Here is a 23,122-nt window from a genome sequence, read left to right as displayed (position 1 = left end):
AGCCAATCACAAGAAGAGCCATCTGCTGGGTGGTTGTAAGTAAGAAGCCAGACAGGGGGAAGGAGGCTGAAGTTGACTCCATTTGCCCTAATGAATCAGTGGTCAATCCACACTAGGGAGAAGGGGGTCTACCTTAGATGTCTCCCTAATGAGCTGGTTTTCTACAAGCAGGGAGGTAGTGTGTGTGTGTGTGTGTGTGTGTGTGTGTGTGTGTGTGTGTGCGCACGCACATGTGTGCATGCATGTGTGGGCACAAATCATATTGACAGGCAATCTAACAGTGTGAAGTGTTATAGTTCATATTGAGTAAATTCAGCTGAGCATTTAAGCTTTACTCTTTGTGTGTGCGTGTAATTATTAACAAACTTCCAAATATTACTGTATATTGTCCCCCAAATTCCATAAATATATTACCTTTCTGTGTGGTGCTGAAAAGTGGGGGGGGTGTTATTTTTTAAAAAATCAGATAATAGGCTAAACAAACAGAACATAAATATATGGAGAGATGTTTGTCCCAAGGGAACAATACAAGGCTGATAATGCTGCTTAGCTTATTTATTGATTAATCAAATTAAGATCTTGCAAGATATTCACTAGCTGGCAAAGCAGACTATAAGCAGAAGGAAGAATATATTTCTTTGTGGTGATGGTATGGGTGAGGCCTGAAGAGAAAGGGACATTTCCCTCCATAGATGTTATAGCTTGTTTAGATTATACGTAAATCCAGCACTAGATTGGACAATATATTCTTATCACTATTGTGCTCATTGCACTGATAAAGAGAAAAGTTTACCTCAGAAACCATTCTTCTTACTGTGGATTCTCCCTACCCCCAGAAGATTTCATTTCATTGGGAAAAGACTTCTGAATGGCTTCAAATGTCCCTCTCCAATTGGTTTTCTCTTAAAAGATATAGTAAATAAAGGAACTGTACATCTTGGTGGCAGGAGAAGCAGGTGAGAAGACACCATTCTACCTTCATTCTGTCCTGATCCTATGGGTGTGGAAAGAATCCCCCCAGAAGGTCAAATCTTTATGTTGTGAAACTGTCCTTAGTGTTGGATTTGACTGACACATCCCACAAACCCCTTCTCAGGCAATACAACATTAATAAACTGAAGAACTTTACTCTTCTACACAAAGTCCCAGTTTTCCTCGTAAGCTCTGGAAACTTTCGTTTGTCAGAGGTTTGTTAGGATATCTACCGTCATCTCTTTGGTGCTGCAGTAACATAGCTCCACAAGACCATTTTGAATCATGTCATGTATATAGTGGTACTTCACACCAATGTGTTTTGATCTTGCGTGAAACTTCTCATTCTGAGATAACTTTATACAACTTTGATTATCTTCCAACAGTTTGACAGGTACTTTGCTCACCAACCCAAAATCTTTAATGAGTTGATCCAGCCAGGCAACCTCTCTGCATGCTTCTGTAGCTGCAGTATATTCTGCTTCTGTGGAAGATAACGCTATACAGTTCTGCTTATAACTTTCCCATGAAATAGGTCCATCTCCAAACATAAATACACACCCAGATGTAGATTTATAATCAACATTGTCACCAGCCCAATCTGAATCAGTATACCCAATCAAACTAGGATTACTGACAGATGGTAATCTTAATTTATAATACATAGTACCCTTTAGATACCTCACCACTCTTTTTACACTTGCCCAATCATACTCAGTGGGAGAATTTACTTTCCTACTAAGTATCCCCACTGCATTAGCAATATCAGGTCTACATGTAGTGACTAAATATAAAATATAGTTTATATTTATTGTGACCTAAGTATGTACTCAATTAATCTGACAGTAAACAAGTTTATATTGTTATCATTCAGATTCATGTGTATTTATTCTTTCAAGAGGGACAAAAGTGATTAACAACCAAGAAGGCAGAAAGGACTCATAGGAGTCAGCAATCCACTTGCTGCTGTGTAAATTCAATAAGGAAACGTTTAACCCTGCTATATTTTATAGTAACGTTCCTACACTTAGAGTGCCAAGTCTTTCACAATGAAGAAATGTAAAGTAAACTCCTGTGCATATATATAGAGGTCCTTGCATGTGTGCATCTGATATCCTGCTGGTAAAGTTGTTCTACGAGACAATCTTCTCAGCTGAACATTGGTGCATTCAGTGCTCAGTGAAGAATGGGTGCATTTGTGGTTGTTGCTCTGGCACTTTGGTGCTTCACAGGTGAGTCACTCAGAGAGAGAGAGGAAGAGAGGAAGAGAGGAAGAGAGGGAGAGGGAGAGGGAGAGGGAGAGGGAAAGGGAGAGGGAGAGAGAGAGAGACAGAGAGACAGAGTAAGATTGGGGAAATGGCACACTGAGAAAGCAACATGGACAAATCCACGCATCCCTAGAACAGGAAAAATATTATAGACCTGATTAGAGGCACACATTTATAATTATATGAAATGACTGGTGCTCAGCATACCAACTGCTGATCATTCTCCAATCTCTATAATCTTTTGAAAAAGTTGCTATTAGGCTTATTAAAGCATTAATTGGATATTCATGGTAGCGGTAAAAATGTCTCATACAGCAAAGAGTTAATACAACTGAGTAACTGAGTAATCTGAAATAGGTCTACTAAGTCTTATAATTATTTTGTTCTTCTACAACACATTCTTAGTTTTAAAGAAGGAGAAGCTGTTGTGCAACTCTTAATGTCTTTAGAGCTTTCCTTCTGAATTTTTGAGAGCTCAGAAATGGCATCTATATGTTTTTGGTCTTTTTTCAGGCATCTTCGGGTACGAAAATGTTCAGGCGAACACAGTGAGTAATGCCATATTGCTCTTACAGCCTTCTGCAGTTGGTTGGCAATACAGCTAAAGCTGTAATTGCAAGTTGGCAGGTGGAGAAGAATTAGAATTGTGTTCCTCAAGTGTAAGGGGGAAATGCTGGTGTTCTCACTGCAGACACATAAACCCACACACAGCAGTTCTCCTGTGCAATTATAGTGAAGGAGAGCTGTGGAAGAGCACAGTTATTAGCAGAGATATGACCATATGTTGTTGTTGTTGTTGTTGTTTTGTTTTGTTTTGTTTTTGACCAAACTGGGTCTTAGACCTGGGAGAAATGAAGCCTAGTTTTACCCCTGTTGCCACCATCTTCCTGAAAACTGCCAGAGGGGCACGTAGAGAAGAGTTTTGATGATGACCTCAGGGCATGGGCAGGCCAATATGGGAAAAGGCGTTCCATAACGTGTACCATATTAGGGCCCTGAGCTATATAAGCCTTCATAGCACGGCCTGCGAAAAAATGGCTGTTAGCTTCTGTAAATAATGGGATCAAACCTCATTTACAATTTCCTAAGAGGTGTTTGGTTTCCCATAAAATACATGCAAGTCCATTTGCCTTGATTGCTGAGTAGGGATGCCAGTTTTGTATAGGCAAGTTATCCTGAGCAAACCCACGTGATGTACTGCCCCCCAAAACTAATTTTTTTTTAAAGGATATCTTAATAGAACCAATTTCTGACCAGCTGGAAGTAATAGATTCACAGTAATTCAACACTAGTCAGACCTCATCTGGAATACTTTTACTTTCCTAAAGATTTTTATTAAATTTTCATAACTTTAACCAATTACTTCCAAATTTCTCTTATAATTTGACTTCCCATCTTCCCTCCCACATACTGCATAATATCACATGTTCCACGTAATGCATATTGCTCTATTATATCTCACATTCCTCTATTTCATGTATTATCATTTTCTTCCTCTTGCTCAAATTTCAAATCCTGCCACTGATTTCATTTGGTTATGTTTTTTCTTCCAAATAATCCCCAAAAGGCTTCCACCATTCCATAAATTGTCCATCATATTGATCTGTCATTTTCACTGTTAGCTTTGCCAGTTCTGCATAGACCTCATCTGGAATACTGTTTCCACATTTTAAGAATAATTTAGCCCAATTGGTACAGGTTCAGAGGGCGGCAATTAAGAACATCAACACGATGGAAAACAGGTCCTACAAGGACAAATGGAAAGAATACTGGATAGGTTTAGCTTGGAGCTGAGGAGGGATATGATATGATCCTTGAAGGATTGTGGAATAGAAGAATTTTGTGAACAGTCCTGAGACCCCCAGGTATAGGGCGGTATAATAATAATAATAATAATAATAATAATAATAATAATAATAATAATAATAATAATATAGAAGAGGGCAAGTTTGTTCTTTGCTGCCCCAGAGAACTAGGGCAAAACTAGATTGAATGTGCTCAAGCTATAGGAAGCTAGGTTTTATTGGGAAATTGGAAGAAACTACTTGATGGTAATAGCAGTGCAACAATGAATGAATTACTGAGAAGGATGGTAGGCTGTTTCTTCAAAACAATGCCTTGGCAGTCAGCTAAAGAGCCACATTCAATCAATGTTATTTGGTCTAGTGATCTATATGTTCCTTCCTCCTTGTATGAAATAAAAAGGCATGTAAAAGGAAAGGGTAGATTCTCTCTCTCTCCCCCCCCCATGTTTAGAATTAAAAACAACAACTGGAAACATGAATGTGCAGAGGTAACTGTAGAGAGGATAGCTGGGTAGAATAAAATGCTACATATTTCTTTTATAGATGGATTGCAGTGAATTCAGACAAGCGAAAGGACTCATGCTCTGCACAAAAATCGCTAAACCAGTCTGCGGAACAGATGATACCACATATATCAGTAAATGTGATCTTTGTCGTCAAAACCTGTAAGTAATGTGGATACTGAACATTTCCCCCCCCCAGGCAATGGATCATTCTTTATAATGATATCTCATTATTGAGATATTGTATTTGATATTGTATTTGGCGCTTTCCCACCCCACCTTCTTTCCAAGCTTACAGTGGCTTACATGAGACCAATCCTATTGTATTCTCACATAGTTTATTTTCATAATGTGAACTACAGCAAAGAATTTGTCAACTTTTCTCTCTCTCTTACCCAGGGAATCCAACAAAAATGTGGGTGTGAAGTATGAAGGTCAATGTATTCAGATTCAGGTAAGCAGCATGATTGTGTTATTCTAGATATTGGAAGTGGCAAGTATGAATTTCTCTCGTAACAGAATTGGAAGCACAAAAAAAACAACCTAAATTTTTGCAGTTGTTGAATTTTTATAAGGTATCAAGAGTGAAAGAAGGCATAAACTTAGTATGTTTAGACAGAATTGGGTAAAGTTTATTGAATACTGTAAGGGGGAGGGCTTATAGAGAACAGCCCCCTCCCCTCATCAGGTCGAGCTCTTCGCAGAGCAGCAAGTCCAGTTGAGGATGGGATTACAGGAATCAAGAAGTAGGGAGGGATGCGAGAGGCTCTGACAGCATGCGAGAGCCTCTGACAGCATGCGAGAGCCCTCCCCCCCCCGCGCACGCACCCCGTAGGGCGAGAGCGAGGCACTTTGGGGTTCCCAAACTGTTATGTTGGGCACAAAACAGGAAGAAGACATTCCGAGGTTCTGACTCGGACTAAGCAGACGTGTTTTCCAGACTCTTTGCACTGCAAATAATATGCACAATAAAAACACCTTAAAGAAAAGGAGGTGTGGAGCGTCATTACTCAAGAGTAGCCACAAAAACCTCTGACAAATACTGACATAACACAGCACATGCTTCACATGAACCAAAATATTTATTTGAGATAATATAATGCATATCAAATTATGACTGTTGTATTTCCTATTTCTTCATTTTTGGGGTTTTGTTTTTTTTGTTGCAAATATGTATGACTTTACAAAATTGAATACAAATTGCACTTAAAAAAAAGAAGTTACGGTATGTTGAACTGGTGAGCAAATCTCAAAGTTTGATGGCTACATCACTACTTATTTTGTAATGTGGAACTTAGTTTTATTTAACAGGATGACAGATTTAGAATAACATTCTTTTTGCAGGACTATTGCAAGGGATTTGGCCCAGATGATCAAGTGTGCCCCTTCAATTTTATGCCTCACTGCGGTTCCGATGGGAACAACTATAGCAACCAGTGTGATTTCTGCATTAATGCCCTGTACGTATAGAAATAATTATTTCTTTTTTTAAAAAACTAAAGTGATGATAACATGATAGAAGAGAAAGATATATTCAAAACCTCCAAGCTGCTCCATATCTACTTACGATGACACTGGGATAGTTTTTGTAGGATGAGAATTAAGCCACCCTACATATATCCTTACTGCATTTTTATATTTTGTTGGAAGCTGCCCAGAGTGGCAGGGGTAACCAACTCAGATGTGCAAGGAAGTAACAACAACAACCACAATGTCAAGGATTCTCCAGAGCTGGGATATAGTCACATATCCAAATTCCTGGATTCACTTTTGTCAGTTGAAAGGGTTAAAAATATAGTCTCATAGTCATGCTTCCATCCAGACTATACTTTGAAGTTTTTCCCTAATTTGTAAAGTCTCACAAAAACATGGTCTCTTTGTTAACTATTGATCCATGATCTGTCAAGCTACTCTGGCATCACCCAGACTATACATCCCACTTTAAACTATGGTTTCTCCTAAGGAATCCTGGGAAGTATAAGTTGTTGTTTGCAGCTGAGAGTTGTTAGGAGACCCTATTCCCCTTACAGAACTACAATTCCCAGAGTTCCCTGGAAAGAAGGAATTCCCTGGGAATTGTAGCTCTCTGAGGGGAATAGGGGTCTTCTCAGGACCTTTAACAAAGTACACTTATGCATAGCACAGATGTTGCTGAAGCAAGGTACAGTATCCCTAAACATCGCTGCTCATATTGACAGTTCCATTTACAGTGTCTGTTGTGTTTACAGTGGTACCTCAGGTTACAGATGGTTCGGATTACAAACTCTTCGGGTTATAGACTCTGCTAACCCGGAAGTAGTATTTCGGATTAAGAACTTTACCTCAGGATGAGAAGAGAAATTGTGCTGCGGTGGTGGCATGGCGGCAGCGGGAGGCCCCCTTAGCTAAAGTGGTACCTCAGGTTAAGAACGGTTTCAGATTAAGAATGGAGTTTCAGATTAAGAATGGATGTAACCAGAGGTGCCACTGTATTTAAATGGGAAGATTTTACTAGTCAGAATTTTGATTGATTTTCTGTGGTGAATGTGGCTTACATTAGGAACCAAAATGTTTTTTGCATATTGGGATGCAGTTCTAGAGGACAAGATGGAATGCAAGTCATTGCATTTCTCAAACTAAGAGCTGCTTTAAAAGACAACAACCGTATATAACTTTGTTTTATGATTCCAGTTACCCACAATAATACTTTAAATATATGTTACCCTTTTCTTTCCAGGAAGAGCAAAGGGGCTCTGTTGCTGCAGCATTTTGGAATGTGCTGAGAACTTGACAGATTTCCAAGAGACCTCTTTGCCTTATACTCTAATAGCAAATGTTCCAAAAAGAAGGTCTGATTTGCCAATAAAGATGTCTAACCTGCAACCATGTATTGTTTTGATCTCTTCTATAATGTCTCACTTTACGTCATGGAACGCATTGCTATTTTGGTTGTTCTCTCTTTCAATACCAGGCTCATGTATATCAGAGGGTCTGTGTAGGGTTTAGGGTTTTAACCCCAGGAAGGAAAGCATATTTGTCCATACAGCTCTTAGAGACATTTCAGAAAGTCTCTCTCTGTCCATCAATTCAGGCTGTGTACACATTACTCTTTACTCTGGCTCCAGTATGCTCCATGCCTGGTGTGTGAAGCTGAGTATGCATGGCATTAGTCCAATCCATATGTATCCTGTAATCTCTTGAGACATACAGCTCTTTCCCTGATTTGAAAAGTAAGCTGTGGTTAAGCTGAAGTGTGTGCATTTCAGACATACACTGCATGCCCAGGCGACAGCTTCATTGAATAGGAGTCTGGGGAGAATTTTTGTGCACCCCTCCCCCTCTCTGGTGTGTACAGCAATATAAAATTGTGACTTGAAATGCAGCAGGAGGAAATGACCTCACTGCATAATTTGCAAGCCACTAACGAATATCTAGCCTAAATGTTATAAAATGCATAGTTTCCATCCCCCGTCCCCGTCCCCCATATGAGAAGATGAACAGCCTCTGTCTTCTACTCTTTCCAATAAGCTCAAAGTTCATAGAATCATAGAGTTGGAAGAGACCGCAAGGGCCATCCAGTCCAACCCCCTGCCAAGCAGGAAACACCATCAAAGCATTCTTGACATATGGTTGTCAAGCCTCCGCTTAAAGACCTCCAAAGAAGGAGACTCCACCACACTTCTTGGCAGCAAACTCCACTTTAGAACAGCTCTTACTGTCAGGAAGTTCTTCCTAATGTTTAGGTGGAAGCTACTTTCTTGTAGTTTGAATCCATTGCTCCATGTCCGCTTCTCTGGAGCAGCTGAAAACAACCTTTCTCTGGGCATTCCAGTCCCATATAAAAGCAATGCATGAGGTGCTTCCATTGGTGTCCACATCAAACTTCCCAAACTGGAAGATCAGTTAGAAGATCTCTGCATATAAGAGCCTCCCCAATGCAGAAGTTCACCATCCAACTCACAGAGGATGATGGGGAAAGCAGTGGGGCACGTATATAGTGGTACTTCACACCAATGTGTTTTGATCTGGCGTGAAACTTCTCTTTCTGAGATAACTTTATACAACTTTGATTATCTTCCAACAGTTTGACAGGTACTTTGCTCACCAACCCAAAATCTTTAATGAGTTGATCCAGCCAAGCAACCTCTCTGCATGCTTCTTTATCTGCAGTATATTCTGCTTCTGTGGAAGATAACGCTATACAGTTCTGCTTATAACTTCCCCATGAAATAGGTCCATCTCCAAACATAAATACATACCCAGATGTAGATTTATAATCAACATTGTCACCAGCCCAATCTGAATCAGTATACCCAATCAAACATGGATTACTGAAAGATGGTAATCTTAATTTATAATACATAGTACCCTTTAGATACCTCACCACTCTTTTTACACCTGCCCAGTCATACTCAGTGGGAGAATTTACTTTCCTACTAAGTATCCCCACTGCATTAGCAATATCAGGTCTACATGTAGTGACTAAATATAAAATATAGTTTAAATTTATTGTAACCTAAGTATGTACTCAATTAATCTGACAGTAAATCCATAACCTCTCTGCATGCTTCTGTAGCTGCAGTATATTCTGCTTCTGTGGAAGGTAACGCTAGACATCTGAAGGCAACCCTGTTTAGGGAGGCTTTTAATGTTTAATAGATTACTTTATTTCATTTTTCTGTTGTAAGCCGCCCAGAGTGGGTGGGGAAACCCAGCCAGATGGGCAGGGTATAAATAATAAATAATAAATTATTACCATTATTATTATTATTATTATTATTATTATTATTATTATTATTATACAGTTCTGCTTATAACTTATAATATGGAAATCGGTCCATCTCCAAACATGAATACATACCCAGATGTAGATTTATAATCAACATTGTCACCAGCCCAATCTGAATCAGTATACCCAATCATATAAAATATAGTTTATATATATTGTAAACTAAGTATGTACTCAATTAATCTGACAGTAAACTAGTTTATATTGTTATCATTCAGATTCATGTGTATTTATTCTTTCAAGAGGGACAAAAGGACAACCAAGAAGGCAGAAAGGACTCATATGAGTCAGCAATCCACTTGCTGCTGTGTAAATTCAATAAGGAAACATTTAACCCTGCTATATTATATATAAACGTTCCTACACTTAGAGTGCCAAGTCTTTCACAATGAAGAAATCTAAAGTAAACTCCTGTGCATATATATAGAGAGGTGCTTGCATGTGTGCATTGATATCCTGCTGGTAAAGTTGTTCTACGAGATAATCTTCTCAGCTGAACATTGGTGCATTCAGTGCTCAGTGAAGAATGGGTGCATTTGTGGTTGTTGTTCTGGCACTTTGGTGCTTCACAGGTGAGTCACTCAGAAAGAAAGAAAAGAGAGAGAGAGAGAGAGAGAGAGAGAGAGAGAGAGAGAGAGAGAGATTTTCAGAGTATTACTGCTGACATTCTGAAAAAGTCTTCTATATTGCTCAGACAACTGACCTGATATGGAAGAAAATATTTAGTTTCAGAGGGAGTTTTGGCAGGTGCAGCTTGCCATGCAAGGGTAGAAGAAAGTTAAGCTGTCTCACTGAAATTCCGTTTTCTACAAATCCATAAAAAGTACTGGGACCTTGTTCTGTGATCCCCTAGGTATGGCCATAAGTAAGGATGGAAGATATTTAAGGGTTAAACTTAAAATGAGGCTGCATTTTAAATTTTAATATTGTATTTTAATCTGTATTTTAATTAATTGTCTTCTTTTTTATGTCTTATTGTAATTTTATTGGTGTTAGCCACCCTGAGCCAGGTTTTGACTGGGGAGGGCGGGGTATAAATAAAAATTTATTATTATTATATTCATAGTAGCGGTAAAAATGTCTCATACAGCAAAGAGCTAATACAACTGAGTAACTGAGTAATCTGAAATAGGTCTAGTTACTCTTATAATTAATTTGTTCTACAACATTTTCTTAGTTCTAAAAAAGGAGAAGCCGTGGTGCAGGTCTTAATCTCTTTAGAGATTTCCTTCTGAATTTTTGAGAGCTCAGAAATGGCATCCATATGTTTTTGGTCTCCTTTCAGGCATCTTCGGGGAGGAAAATGTTCAGGCGAACACAGTGAGTAATGCCATATTGCTCTTACAGCCTTCTGCAGTTGGTTGGCAATACAGCTAAAGCTGTAATTGCAAGTTGGCAGGTGGAGAAGAATTTGAATTGTGTTCCTCAAGTGTAAGTGGGAAATGCTGGTGTTCTCACTGCAGACACATAAACCCACACACAGCAGTTCTCCTGTGCAATTATAGTGAAGGAGAGCTGTGGAAGAGCACAGTTATAAGCAGTGATAGCAGTGATTAGCACTCATTTCATTGGCATGCGAGATCTTCTTTTTGAAAGGTGCTTCGTTTTTGTGATGGCTGGTTGAGGAGCAAACACAGATTTATATTCCCCCACAACAGATTTGAGATTATTGATTTGAATGAATACACATGTGAAAATAAATTTATAACTATGGAAATTAAAAGGAACACTGTTTGTAAAGAGGATTTATTGGCAGCGGTAGGAATGGATTACACCTAGTAAGGATTTTAAATTATTATTATTTTTAAATGGATTTCAAGAAAAAAGGACGTGGCAACAACGGAAGAGATAGACATAAGTTGGCAACAGGAGTGGGAAACCTGATTTTCAAAAATTGTATTAGATTAAAGCAATTAGGTTTGATTTGTATTAATTTGGGAAACTAAATTTAAAAATTTGGGGAAAAAAATTCTTCAATAAATACTTGGAGAGAGTTTCAGGCACAGTTCTCTCTCAGTCCTCCAAGTAGAAGCTAGGATTGAACCTGGGACCTCCTGCATGGAAAGCAGATGGTCTCCACAGCCCTTCCCCATAATAAGTAGGTCCTGGAGGATAGATCTTAGAGCAGGGTTGGCCAAACTTGCCCCTCTGGCTGTTTGGGGACTACAATTCCCATCATCCCTGACCCCTGGTCCTGTTAGCTAGGGATGATGGGCATTGTAGTCCCAAAACAGCTGGAGGGCCAAGTTTGGCCAACACTGTCTTAAAGGAATATCAATGACAGAAAGGATTCTGGTTATCATTTTCCAGCCTTTATAAATGGCCCTTGTAGAGATAATTCCATGGTGGCCATTTGTAAACTTACTGGCATTGGTGGGGTGGGCTGGAGCCAACCTTCAAGCACAGAGGTACTGTTGCTTATCTGGATGGGGTTGGGGAAGGGAAGGAGGAAGGTCCAGGACCTCCAAATGCACTAGCAAAACCAATCCATTGCTCTCCCCAGTGCAAAGACCTCCACCCTGCCCCACGCCCATCCCCATCCCCCTCCGCATCCAGGGACTACAGTGACATGGGTGTCAGGAGGACAATTCTGCAGCTCTGGCTCACCTTGCACACTGCTTCTGCTCACTGGAACAGGAAAGACATTCAAGAGTGGAACTGGTCATCTGGGTGGTTGCGCCCAATTGCAGAAAAGCTGATGAATGTGTTGTGCAACTGACCCTGCCTTGTGGTTGACCACCACAGACAACCCCACACCTAGCAAATAGCATTAAATGCTGCCTTTTGTACAATGATGCCCTAGGCAATTCCGCACTTGAGAAATTTATTCAACCCTTTTTCCTGGGTTCAGTCTTCTGCATGCTTCTTCCTTGTGAATAATGGGAAATGTAAAAAGGAAAGGTAGATTCATAAGGTACCCTCTTTTCTCCTGTGTATCAGTTATAAACTTTAAAGGATGAAAGCCTTGAGAGGTTATATAAAGAAGATCTGTTTTGTAGACATATAATGTTGTTTGTTTTCTTTTTATAGTTGGATTGCAGCCAACACCTCCAGGCAACTGGTAACGGACCAATAAGCTGCACGAGGATGTATTTTCCAGTCTGTGGTACAGATGGCAACACTTATCCTAATGAATGTGAACTGTGTCGCCATAACCAGTAAGCAGCGCAGATGCAGAAGATTCTTTGCTGGGCAACAGATCATTGCTACAATTAGTTATAATGGTGTCTCATCAAATTTGTTTTATCTGTCCCTTTTCCATCCCACCCCACTTCCAAGATGGAGACATAACTTACATGGGAACATTCCCATTTTACCACCATTCCCCTCTGGAATTACCGTATTTCTGGGCCAAGGTAACCAGCTGAGGTTCAGTGCTCAGTTATCTCTGTGTAAATCCAGTAAACTTACACTCATAGGAGAGAAAAAAATCAATTCAGTTCGTATTTTAATTTATATCCAGCTAATCTGTACATCCCAAAACAACACATGATCCAAACCACAGATATCATTCAAAATCATTATATTAAAAATAGTGTACAAAAAAAGTATATTGCCGAAAATGAGATATATAAATGCACATTAGGCAAAATTGCAAATAAGACTGGAAAGTTGAGGGACTAAAATGGACAGATTTATCCAGTGTTTTTTTCCTGGGGGTACTGGCACCTTTCCTGCACAACTGTTTAAAGTGTGGCACTTACTGTAACAACTTTGTGGTGAGTACCATCACCTTCTTTCAAGAAGAAGAAGAAGAAGAAGAAGAAGAAGAAGAAGAAGAAGAAGAAGAAGAAGAAGAAGAAGAAGAAGAAGAAGAAGAAGAAAGCACTGGATTTATCCATCCATATGCCACCTATTTTTTACTCCATGGCTCTGATTTCAGCAGGTTACATAGCAGAACTAGCTCAATGAGGCATTTGCCTGTGACTTGCAAGGTCTACTAGTTCTGGCCAATGTTTATTATGAGTATCATTAACCCAGAATACAGGAAATTGTTTGCTAAAGTTCCCTAAATTCTTCTCTTACACAGGGAAGAAAACAAACTAGTTGGTAAGAAAGATGTTGGAGAATGTGCAAAGGTAGGTATAAAGAGTTGAATTAGATTGTCAGATAAGATCGTAATGTCAAGAAATCAGGATGTCTGTGCTTTTCAGTAAAAACTGAAATAATGTGGCTAATTCTGAGTTTTAATTATTCTTCAAAACAATGCCTTGGAAGTCAGCAAAAGAGCCACACTGGATAATTTCATTCAATCAATGTTATTTGGTCCAGTGATCCATATGTTCCTTCCTCTTTGTATGAAATAAAAAGGCATGTAAAAGCAAAGGGTAGATTCTTCTTTTTTCCATATTTAGAATTAAAAACAACAACAACTGGAAACATGAATGTGCAGAGGTAATTATAGAGAGGATTGCTGGGTACAGAGGTGTACTATTAAATGCTACATGTTTCTTTTATAGATGGATTGCAGTGAATTCAGACAAGCGAAAGGACTCATGCTCTGCACAAAAATCGCTAAACCAGTCTGCGGAACAGATGATACCACATATATCAGCAAATGTGATCTTTGTCGTCAAAACCTGTAAGTAATGTGGATACTGAACATTTCCCCCCAGGCAATGGATAATGACTATCATCCTTTATAATAATATCTCATTGTATTTATTGTATTTGGCTCTTTTCCACCCCACCTTCTTTCCTAGCTTACATGGTGGTTATATGAGACCAATCCCATTGTATTCTCACAATCCAATGATTGGTTATCTGTTGTTGTTGTTTAGTCGTTTTGTTGTGTCCGACTCTTCGTGACCCCATGGAGCAGAGCACGCCAGGCACTCCTGTCTTCCACTGCCTCCCGCAGTTTGGTCAGACTCATGTTGGTAGCTTCGAGAACACTGTCCAACCATCTCGTCCTCTGTCATCCCCTTCTCCTTGTGCCCTCAATCTTTTCCAGCATCAGGGTCTTTTCCAGGGAGTCTTGTCTTCTCATGAGGTGGCCAAAGTATTGGAGCCTCAGCTTCAGGATCTGTCCTTCCAGTGAGCACTCAGGGCTGATTTTCTTAAGAATAGATAGGTTTGATCTTCTTGCAGTCCATGAGACTCTCAAGAGTCTTCTCAAACACCATAATTCAAAAGCATTAATTCTTCGACGATCAGCCTTCTTTATGGTCCAGCTCTCACTTCCATACATTCTCTAGATTGGTTATCTAGAGCAGTGTTTCCCAACCAGTGTGCCTCCAGATGTTTTGGGACTACAACTCCCATCATCCCTAGCTAGCAAGACCAGTGGTCAGGAATGATGGGAGTTGTAGTCCCAAAACATCTGGAGGCACACTGGTTGGGAAACACTGATCTAGAGAATGATAAATGATGATTGGCTCAATGCAATCCAATAAGCATCAACGCTGATCAGGGATGTGAAACCAGTCCCACATGCTGTAGATAAATGTACCTACAGAGTCTATTTTTATTTCTGGTTAGCGGAATCATAGGCGTCCCAATAACTTCATGTATCAGGAGGTCAAAGGATCTGCAACAGATGAAGGAGGTCAAGAATACAAATTATAGAACCAGCTCAGTCAAGCTTTGCCTGTAGCAGCATAATGTGCACTACAGGAAAGAATTTGTCAACTTTTTTCTCTCTCTTACCCAGGGAATCCAACAAAAATGTGGGTGTGAAGTATGAAGGTCAATGTATTCAGATTCAGGTAAGCAGCATGATTGTGTTATTCTAGATATTGGGAGTGGCAAGTATCAATTTCTCTCGTAACAGAATCGGAAGCAAAAAAAAAACCTACATTTTTGCAGTTGTTGAATTTTTATAAGGTATCAAGAGTGAAAGAAGGCATAAACTTACTATGTTTAGACAGAATTGGGTAAAGTTTATTGAATACTGACATAACAAAGCACATGCTTCACATGAGCCAAAATATTTATTTGAGTTAATATAATGCATATCAAATTATGACTGTTGTATTTCCTATTTCTTCATTTTTTTGGTTTTTGTTTCTTTGTTGCAAATTTGTTTGACTTTACAAAACTGAATACAAATTGCACTTTAAAAAAGAAGTTATGTTGAACTGGTGAGCAAATGTAAAAGTTTGATGGCTACATCACTACTTATTTTGTGAAGTGGAACTTAGTTTTATTTAACAGGGTGACAAATTTAGAATGCCATTCTTTTTGCAGGACTATTGCAAGGACTTTCTCCCAGGTAAAGGAATCTGCAGCCTGGAATATATGCCTCACTGCGGTTCTGATGGGAAGGTCTATGGCAACCAGTGTAATTTCTGCTTTAATGCCCTGTACGTATAGAAATAATTATTTCTTTTTTTATATAAGAAAATAACTAAAGTGATGATAACATGACAGAAGAGAAAGATATATTCAAAACCTCCAAGCTGTTCCATATCTACTTACGATGACACTGGGATAGTTTTGGTAGGATGAGAAGTAAGCCATACTACATATATCCTTACTGTGTTTTTATATTTTGTTGGAAGCCGCCCTGAGTGGCTGGGGCAACCCACTCAGATGTGTATAATAATAATAATAATAATAATAATAATAATAATAATAATAGGGTCAAGGATTCTCCAGATCTGGGATACAGTCACATATTCAAATTCCTTGATTCACTTTTGTCAGTTGAAAGGGTTAAAAGTATGGTCTCATAATCATGCTTCTATCCAGACTATACTTTGAAGTTTTTCCCTGTCAAGCAACTATGGCATCACCCAGACTATATATACCACTTTAAACTATGGTTTCTCCTAAGGAATCCTGGGAAGTGTAGTCTGTTGTTTGCGGCTGAGCATTGTTAGGAAACGCTATTCCCCTTACAGAACTGCAATTCCCAGAGTTCCATGGGTAGAAGGAATTCCCTGGGAGTTGTAGCTCTCTGAGGGGAATAGGGGTCTTCTCAGGACCTTTAACAAAGTACACTTCATAGCACAGATCTTGCTGAAGCAAGGTATCCCAAACACCGCTGCTCATATTGACAGTTCAATTTGCAATGTCTGTTGTGTTTATTTAAATGGGAAGGTTTTACTAGTCAAAATTGTGATTGATTTTCTGTGGTGAGAATGGCTTACATTAGGAACCAAAATGTTCCTTTGCAGTTGTAGGGGACTAGATGGAATGCAAATCATTGCATTTCTCAAACGAAGAGCTGCTCTTAAAAAATGAAAAAGACAACTTATATAACTTTGTTTTATGATTCCAGTTACCCACAATAATACTTTAAATATATGTTACCTTTTTCTTTGCAGGAAGAGCAAAGGGGCTCTGTTGCTCCAGCATTTTGGAAGGTGCTGAGAACATGACAGATTTCCAAGGGAGCTCTTTGCCTTATTATACTCTAATAGCAAATGTTGCAAAAGAAGGTCTGATTTGCCATTAAAGATGTCTAACCTGCAACCATGTATTGTTTTGATCTCTCCTATAATGTCTCGTTTTATGTCATGGAACGCATTGCTATTTTGGTTGTTCTCTCTTTCAATACCAGGCTCATGTATATCTGAGGGTCTGTGTAGGGTTTAGGGCTTTAACCTCAGGAAGGAAAGCATATTTGTCCAGTGTACCTGAACAAAGTAAGAAGCCAGACAGGGGGATGGAGGCTGAAGTTGGCTCCATTTGCCCTAATGAATCAGGGGTCAATGCATACTAGGGAGAAGGGGTGTACCTTAGATGTTCCCCTAATGAGCTGGCTTTCTACAAGCAGGGAGGTAGTGTGTGTGTATGTGTGTGTGTGTGTGTGTGTGTGTGTGTGTGTGAGAGAGAGAGAGAGAGAGAGAGAGAGAGAGAGAGAGAGAGAGAGAGCACAAATCATCTAACAGTCTGAAGTGTTATAGTTCATGTTGAGTAAATTCAGCTGTGTGTTTAGCTTTACTCTTTGTGTGTGTGTGTGTAATTATTAACAAACGTCCAAATATTATATTGTCCCCCAAATTCCATGAATATATTACCTTTCTGCGTGGTGCTGAAAAGTGGGGGGCTATTTTTTAAAATAAAATTAGATAATAGGCTAAACAAACAGAACATAAATAAATATAATGAGAAATGTTTATCCCAAGGGACAAGACTGATAATGCTGCTTGGCTTATTTATTGATTAATTAAAATAAGATCTTGCAAGATATTCACTAGCTGGCAAAGCAGAGTATAAGCCGAAGGAAGAATATATTTCTTTGTGGTGATGGTATGGGTGAGGCATGAAGAGAAAGGGACATTTCCCTCCGTAGATGTTCTTTAGTCTTTAACACATTCTCCAAGGTGCCTCAGTCTCAGTACTCTTCCAGTTGCGCTGATGAAGGAAAGACAAAACCAGGAACTCAGTGAGATAATTCACATGATGCATGCTTCATCATTACTCCGTGAACAGACATAATACAACGATGAGTAGAGATGGATCAATATGTCAGTTTTGGTTTCTCTCATTTTCTTACTTCTTCAGTCTTATATCGAGTGCCTCATATTACTGAACCAATCTGTGATTTTCATAAAAATTGCCAAGATTTTTGTGCAAACTTTCCCTCCAAAACTTTGATTGTATTGTTTTCTAATATGCACATTTTTGCACAGTTTTTTTTAAAGCTGGAAACCTGCATCACAAAATTTAAAGACATGTGACTTTAGAAGGATAGCTTTGTTTCAGTTTGCGTATTGGTTAGTGAAGTGTGAATTCAATAATTTTGCACTAAAATGTGAACTGAACTGAAATCCCCCCCAGCATCATAATAGTTGAATAAGGCAAGTTAATTATTGCTGTATATCTTTGCTGCAGCACCACTTTGTAAAATATCATTTTAAAATGTCATTTTATGTCAATTTTTTAATTTTAAAAAAGCTGAGTTGAGACTTAGCAATTCCAAAATCCACATTTGGGCAACACCTGTATTAGGTCATTATTACCTTTGCAATAACTGTATTATTGCCCCACCAGGGATTTATTTATTTTTCTTTTGGGCCAATATGACTACCGTTAATATCTGTGAAAATGGAAGAAGGATTCATTGTAGCATTTCTTTCAAATATTTTACTAATTCTGGGCGGCCTACAAAGTAGCTGTGCTCACCCTTTTCAATTTGTACTTTATAAGTGAAATGTATACTCACATATATGCATTGCAGAACATACACTTGTTGCCATAGCTGACGCCATCAGAGCCACAGTGGGGATTAAGCTCCTTGGTGCATGCTCCTTTTGGATACCCAAGACAATATTCCTGCAGAGAAAAGTAAATGACACTGTTGAATTATTCCCTCCTTGACATTTAGACTGCAAGGGGAATTCCATAGTGACCAATGTGACATTTGTAAGCTTCTTTGCAAGATATTTCATGTTTTAGCTCAGGCTTCCTCTTGCATCGACAGGGCTCCCCCTACTGGGGGTTTACCCTATCAGACTTCCTGCACAGCAGGCAGGAGCCAGATATAGTCTGGTCTACTCAATGCCTAAGCAATGCCTAAGCCAATACCGCTCACATTCTGTAACCAATAAAGTTGTGGCCTAAATTTGCCCAATAACATTAACCTTATATCCTGTGTCTTAGTGTTTTTATTTCTCCTTGAGGGGGTGGTTACGGGGTCTCGACACGCAAAAACTTTCTTTGCTTTGAAAGCTGTAACCAATGCAATGTGTCTTTATTCTTTTAGTGATTGCTTTGTGTTACATATGTGTATTTCCTGTACTTTTGACTCTTTATCGAAATAAATTAAAAAATCCAGGAGGACTTTAGTGTCACAAAGATTAACTCTAAATAACTAAAGAGAAATGGCATTAAAAAGATAAGCAGCACTCACCCGTTCATTTATTGCTTCAGTGGCAGCACCTAGAACCAAAACACCAAAAGCATAAACATTATGAAGTCATTATTTATTTATTTATTTATTTGTATACTGTACTGTCAATCCTGCATCCAGAGGGGTCACAACCTAGGAAAGTGTGCCACGGGTACACATTAAAAACTTGAAATAGGCCAGCAAATTTGAGCCAGTAGATAGATCAGGATCTCTGGGAAATCTCAGTGATTTGTACAGTAGTAGCTCAGCAATGACTTTTTATTCAAAAAATTTTAAGAATATTAATCATCCCCCCCAAAAAATATTAGGCTAAAGAAACAAATAAAGTTTTAAGGAAAACCAGGAATGTGTGTTTGTGCGTGAATGGACAATGAGCTTAATTCTGGCACTGAAAACATTTCTGAGCAGAGAAGCACTTTGCTGGATTCTCAGTGTATGCCCCCTACCCCCTCTTTTTAAGCCACTATGTTGACTTGACTCCTGCTGGTGAAATTCAATAACCTGCTGGTTGATTTACACAGTCCTAGTTAGGGCCTGAAGTGACAAAGACGGATTCGGGAGTATCCCCAACCTGTGAACATTGTTCAGGGGGAGTGTGAAATAATTTAAAAGAAGATAGCTCCCTAATTCTTGGACACCACATCTGCTTATCAACAGTATCTCCATCTTATCAGGGTTCAGCTTCAACTTATTGGCCTGCATCCAGAACATTGCTAGCCCCAGCCAGTTATCTGGAATGGCATGACCACACCTGATTCAAATGAAACAGAAAGAGTGCTGGGTATTATCAGCATACTGATGACACAAAGCTCCAAATCCTTGAGTGATCTCTCTTAGTGGCTTCATGCAGATGTTAGGCAACATGGAGGACAAAATGGAACACTGGGATCCCGCATACTTGGTTTTAGTTCAATAAACACTTATGTACATGTGTGCATAGACTTCTACCTAACTTCACTTTCTGTGGTAGGGGAGCCATGTGGCGGCTATCAGAAATGAGTGTGGTGATGGCTCTAGGAGCAGTTATTGTGTGAAAGCAAATATGGATTGCCCTTGGAGGACCAAAAGCACCTGAAATGTGCAGTCATGGTCCAAAATATTTGCATGTGATAGCATCAATCCCATATGGGAAGCCACTCTGCTTTCATTATGGTTCTTCTGTGGAAAACCACAAGATGTGGAATAATTTCATATGGAAGCAACCTCGAAAACAACCATGGATCATTGTATCCCTTTCTGAGATGGAACATATAATGGGAGTCTCAAAATGCAAATCTCTCACGAAACGGAACCTTTACAATATGAAATATGACTCACCTGAGTACAAAAAGAAGACCATCAGAGTGAGGAGGAAAAAGCTGCCTGGCTTCATGGTTGTGCTGGTGGGTTTGGGTCTGTTGGCCTTTCTCTGTGTGACCAGACCAGAAGAGCAGACACCACCTTGACAGCCTCTTAGAACCCTTCCGAGCAGTTAGATCTAACCTCTCTCCCATGCATATAAAGAAGTCTCTGGGGCCTTGATGATGAAATCTCCCAGTTTCAAGAATTTTTTTACATTTGGAAATGTATTATTACAAAGGACTGTGGTTTCCTGTACCAATTGTCACACTTTCTTTTCAGTGTGCAATCCAGGATTATGCAAGAGACATTTGGTAACCAGCTTGGTAGTTTACTAATCTAGACCATAAAACAGAGCAAAGATAAAAAATTAAACACAGAAAGAAATTGAATAAAAATGAGCTAAAATACAATAACATGCTTAGTTAACTTTATCACAAACCATTGCTTTGGTTTCCAGAGATGAATGATATAATTCCACTGCTTCAGAAGTAGATAGAGCCCCATTCTTCATCAACAATCAACAACTCTGCTTTTTGTTTATTGGAATTGTTTTTAATTAAAACACACACAACTGTTCCACTTAAAAACGTTAGCTGGATACTTGGTACTTGCTTCCTTGAGAAGTGTTTATTTTCAGTGCCACAAATGATGATCAAATGGGATCAAAAAGGAGGCATGGAGGAACTATTGAGCTCATACCTGGAGGCCCCACTTCCAGCTACCATGTACTAGTTTCCACTTCTGCCCATGGGCTCACATGCACACACCTCAACATTTACAGGCTCTGGACATACCTTTTGTACTGTTCAAAACTGGAGAGGGTTTTGGGAAGAAGAGCCCTGTTGCATTTGGTCAAGAGGTATAATCTAAAACAAACACAAACCTAGGGGGAAATTGGCCAGAGAGCTGCTAGTATGCTGGATGGAGAGGTCATGTTGGTGTGGTGGACTATTCATGGGTGGCTGATAAGCAAAGGCATGTGGGATGGAGAGAGATGCTGGGATGGCTGGGAAGGAGATGAGGCAGAATTCATGTTTCCAGGCTGCCTTACAACTGTAAAAAGGACTCATCTGTTCTGTATTTCTGGAGCATGCTGGTTGCATTGTCCTTCTGAAGAGTATCAGTTATTTTGCAAGATCTTTACATACTACTGTGTTCTCAATAGAATGAATATGCAGCTTCAGATAGAATCTCCAAGGAAAAATGAGGCGAATATGCTGGGTGCAATACTCTCATAGTAAGAAATATGGTTTATTAAGAACATACGAATAGGGCTGCTGGATTGTCCCTGTGGCCTATCTGTCCCAGCACCCTGTTCTCACAGTGGACAGAAAGATGCCTATGGAAGCCTGTAAGCAGGACCTGAGGGCAACAGCAGCTGCTATTTTCCCAGTAACTTGCATTCAGAAGCAAATTGCCTCAAACAACGTAAATCCAATGTGCTCCTGCCACACATTCATTTGTTTTTCTCCTATCAATCAGATCTTGCTTTCTCTGTGCATATTTTTCATACCTGTGCTTTCAAAACTATTGGATAGAATAAGTGTGTTTGATGTATCTAATGTGTTTGGATACCTTTACCATATCTATTTTATATCTTACATGCTGAACCAATAAGGCTCTTCCTTTGTTTTTCCCTGCTGTGGTCTAAACCACTGAGCCTAGGGCTTGCTGATTGGAAGATCAGCGGTTCGAATCCCTCAACGGGGTGAGCTCCCGTTGTTCGGTCCCAGTTCCTGCCAACCTAGCAATTTGAAAGTGTGTCAAAGTGCAAGTAGATAAATAGGTACCGCTCCGGTGGGAAGGTAAACGGCGTTTCCGTGTGCTGCTTTGGTTCGCCAGAAGTGGCTTAGTCATCTTAGTCATGCTGGCCACATGACCCGGAAGCTGTCTGCGGACAAACACCAGCTCCCTCAGCCTATAGAGCAAGATGAGTGCGTAACCCCAGAGTCATCCGCCACTGGAGCAAACGGTTAAGGGTAACTTTACCTTTACTTAAAATGTTGGGAAAGCTGTTCTTTCGTATTGCTCTGCGGTCAAAAGAGTCTCATCATTTGTAAAACTGTTTTGTTTGTACCTCTTTTATTGTGCCTTGCAACAGCAATGTCATCATTACACCATGAGCTGCAACATTCTTGGCAAAATATATATTCTTAAGTTTTCCTATTAGTGAACCTAACAGACAAAATGATCCCTCCTCTTCCCCCCTGCACACTTTGCAGGGTCCCCCCCCCAACCTACCCCCTGGTGAGTTTCACAGGTTCAGAGGGTGTGCAGGAAGAGGGGGAGGCCTCACTTTGCAAGCACAAGCCCTCTTGATGGGAATCTTTGCATGGATCCTGCCTCAAGCCCAGTGTTTTTGCATTGATCAGGTTGAGAATTTTGGTTCCAGATGAATCCATGTGAGTACTCCACTCACCACAAGTGTTTCAAACGCTTTAGTCACATGCATGCACACGCACATATGCATTGGTTTGTTTTGCACACTGAACTTCTCCCTCATGTTACTATTGGCTTACGAAACCTTCAGATTTTGATGTAGGTGTTTAAAAAAGTATTCACATCTGCACAACCCCAGGAGATTGCTATCAACACGGCAGATGTGCCCAGCTTGTTAGCAAACGGCTGTCCCGTACAATGGCTAGACAGCTTGTAACAGTTTC

At 39.6% G+C, this 23,122-nt stretch overlaps 3 protein-coding genes across 3 annotated transcripts; 2 read left to right on the top strand and 1 right to left on the bottom strand.

Moving 5' to 3' along the window:
* Positions 1 to 1,972: 1,972 nt before the first annotated feature.
* Positions 1,973 to 7,562, top strand: LOC132591719 (serine protease inhibitor Kazal-type 6-like). Its single transcript, XM_060271618.1, has 6 exons — positions 1,973 to 2,204; positions 2,754 to 2,788; positions 4,589 to 4,710; positions 4,948 to 5,002; positions 5,893 to 6,008; positions 7,265 to 7,562. Exons 1-6 carry the CDS (start codon positions 2,159 to 2,161, stop codon positions 7,308 to 7,310), a joined length of 420 nt encoding a protein of 139 aa, XP_060127601.1. The 5' UTR covers positions 1,973 to 2,158; the 3' UTR covers positions 7,311 to 7,562.
* Positions 7,563 to 9,719: 2,157 nt separating this feature from the next.
* On the top strand, positions 9,720 to 17,063 carry LOC118080034 (ovomucoid-like). Its single transcript, XM_060271617.1, has 8 exons — positions 9,720 to 9,888; positions 10,602 to 10,636; positions 12,347 to 12,474; positions 13,347 to 13,395; positions 13,777 to 13,898; positions 14,970 to 15,024; positions 15,506 to 15,621; positions 16,588 to 17,063. Exons 1-8 carry the CDS (start codon positions 9,843 to 9,845, stop codon positions 16,631 to 16,633), a joined length of 597 nt encoding a protein of 198 aa, XP_060127600.1. The 5' UTR covers positions 9,720 to 9,842; the 3' UTR covers positions 16,634 to 17,063.
* Positions 17,064 to 17,387: 324 nt separating this feature from the next.
* LOC118080479 (ovomucoid) lies at positions 17,388 to 20,616 on the bottom strand. Its single transcript, XM_035105783.2, has 4 exons — positions 20,436 to 20,616; positions 19,119 to 19,147; positions 18,432 to 18,541; positions 17,388 to 17,620 (listed from the first exon to the last, which is right to left on the bottom strand). Exons 1-4 carry the CDS (start codon positions 20,488 to 20,490, stop codon positions 17,566 to 17,568), a joined length of 249 nt encoding a protein of 82 aa, XP_034961674.1. The 5' UTR covers positions 20,491 to 20,616; the 3' UTR covers positions 17,388 to 17,565.
* Between the last annotated feature and the right edge of the window lie 2,506 nt (positions 20,617 to 23,122).

Source organism: Zootoca vivipara, chromosome 2, assembly GCF_963506605.1.
Source record: "Zootoca vivipara chromosome 2, rZooViv1.1, whole genome shotgun sequence".
NCBI classification, from domain to species: domain Eukaryota; kingdom Metazoa; phylum Chordata; class Lepidosauria; order Squamata; family Lacertidae; genus Zootoca; species Zootoca vivipara.
Note: the sequence above shows the minus strand (reverse complement) of the source record. Positions and strands in the feature narration are given on the sequence as shown.

Excerpts from the sequence above, each read along its gene's own strand:
- LOC118080034 (XM_060271617.1), top strand. The coding sequence starts at position 9,843 with ATGGGTGCATTTGTGGTTGTTGTTCTGGCACTTTGGTGCTTCACAG. Across the intron at positions 12,475-13,346 it reads GAACTGTGTCGCCATAACCA|GGAAGAAAACAAACTAGTTG; the intron begins GTAAGCAGCGCA and ends TCTCTTACACAG. Across the intron at positions 15,025-15,505 it reads GTCAATGTATTCAGATTCAG|GACTATTGCAAGGACTTTCT; the intron begins GTAAGCAGCATG and ends TTCTTTTTGCAG.
- LOC132591719 (XM_060271618.1), top strand. The coding sequence starts at position 2,159 with ATGGGTGCATTTGTGGTTGTTGCTCTGGCACTTTGGTGCTTCACAG. Across the intron at positions 2,205-2,753 it reads GGCACTTTGGTGCTTCACAG|GCATCTTCGGGTACGAAAAT; the intron begins GTGAGTCACTCA and ends GTCTTTTTTCAG. Across the intron at positions 6,009-7,264 it reads GATTTCTGCATTAATGCCCT|GAAGAGCAAAGGGGCTCTGT; the intron begins GTACGTATAGAA and ends TTTTCTTTCCAG.
- LOC118080479 (XM_035105783.2), bottom strand. The coding sequence starts at position 20,490 with ATGAAGCCAGGCAGCTTTTTCCTCCTCACTCTGATGGTCTTCTTTTTG. Across the intron at positions 18,542-19,118 it reads CTGAAGCAATAAATGAACGG|GAATATTGTCTTGGGTATCC; the intron begins GTGAGTGCTGCT and ends TTTTCTCTGCAG. Across the intron at positions 17,621-18,431 it reads ATGTTCTGCAATGCATATAT|CGCAACTGGAAGAGTACTGA; the intron begins GTGAGTATACAT and ends TTCCTTCATCAG.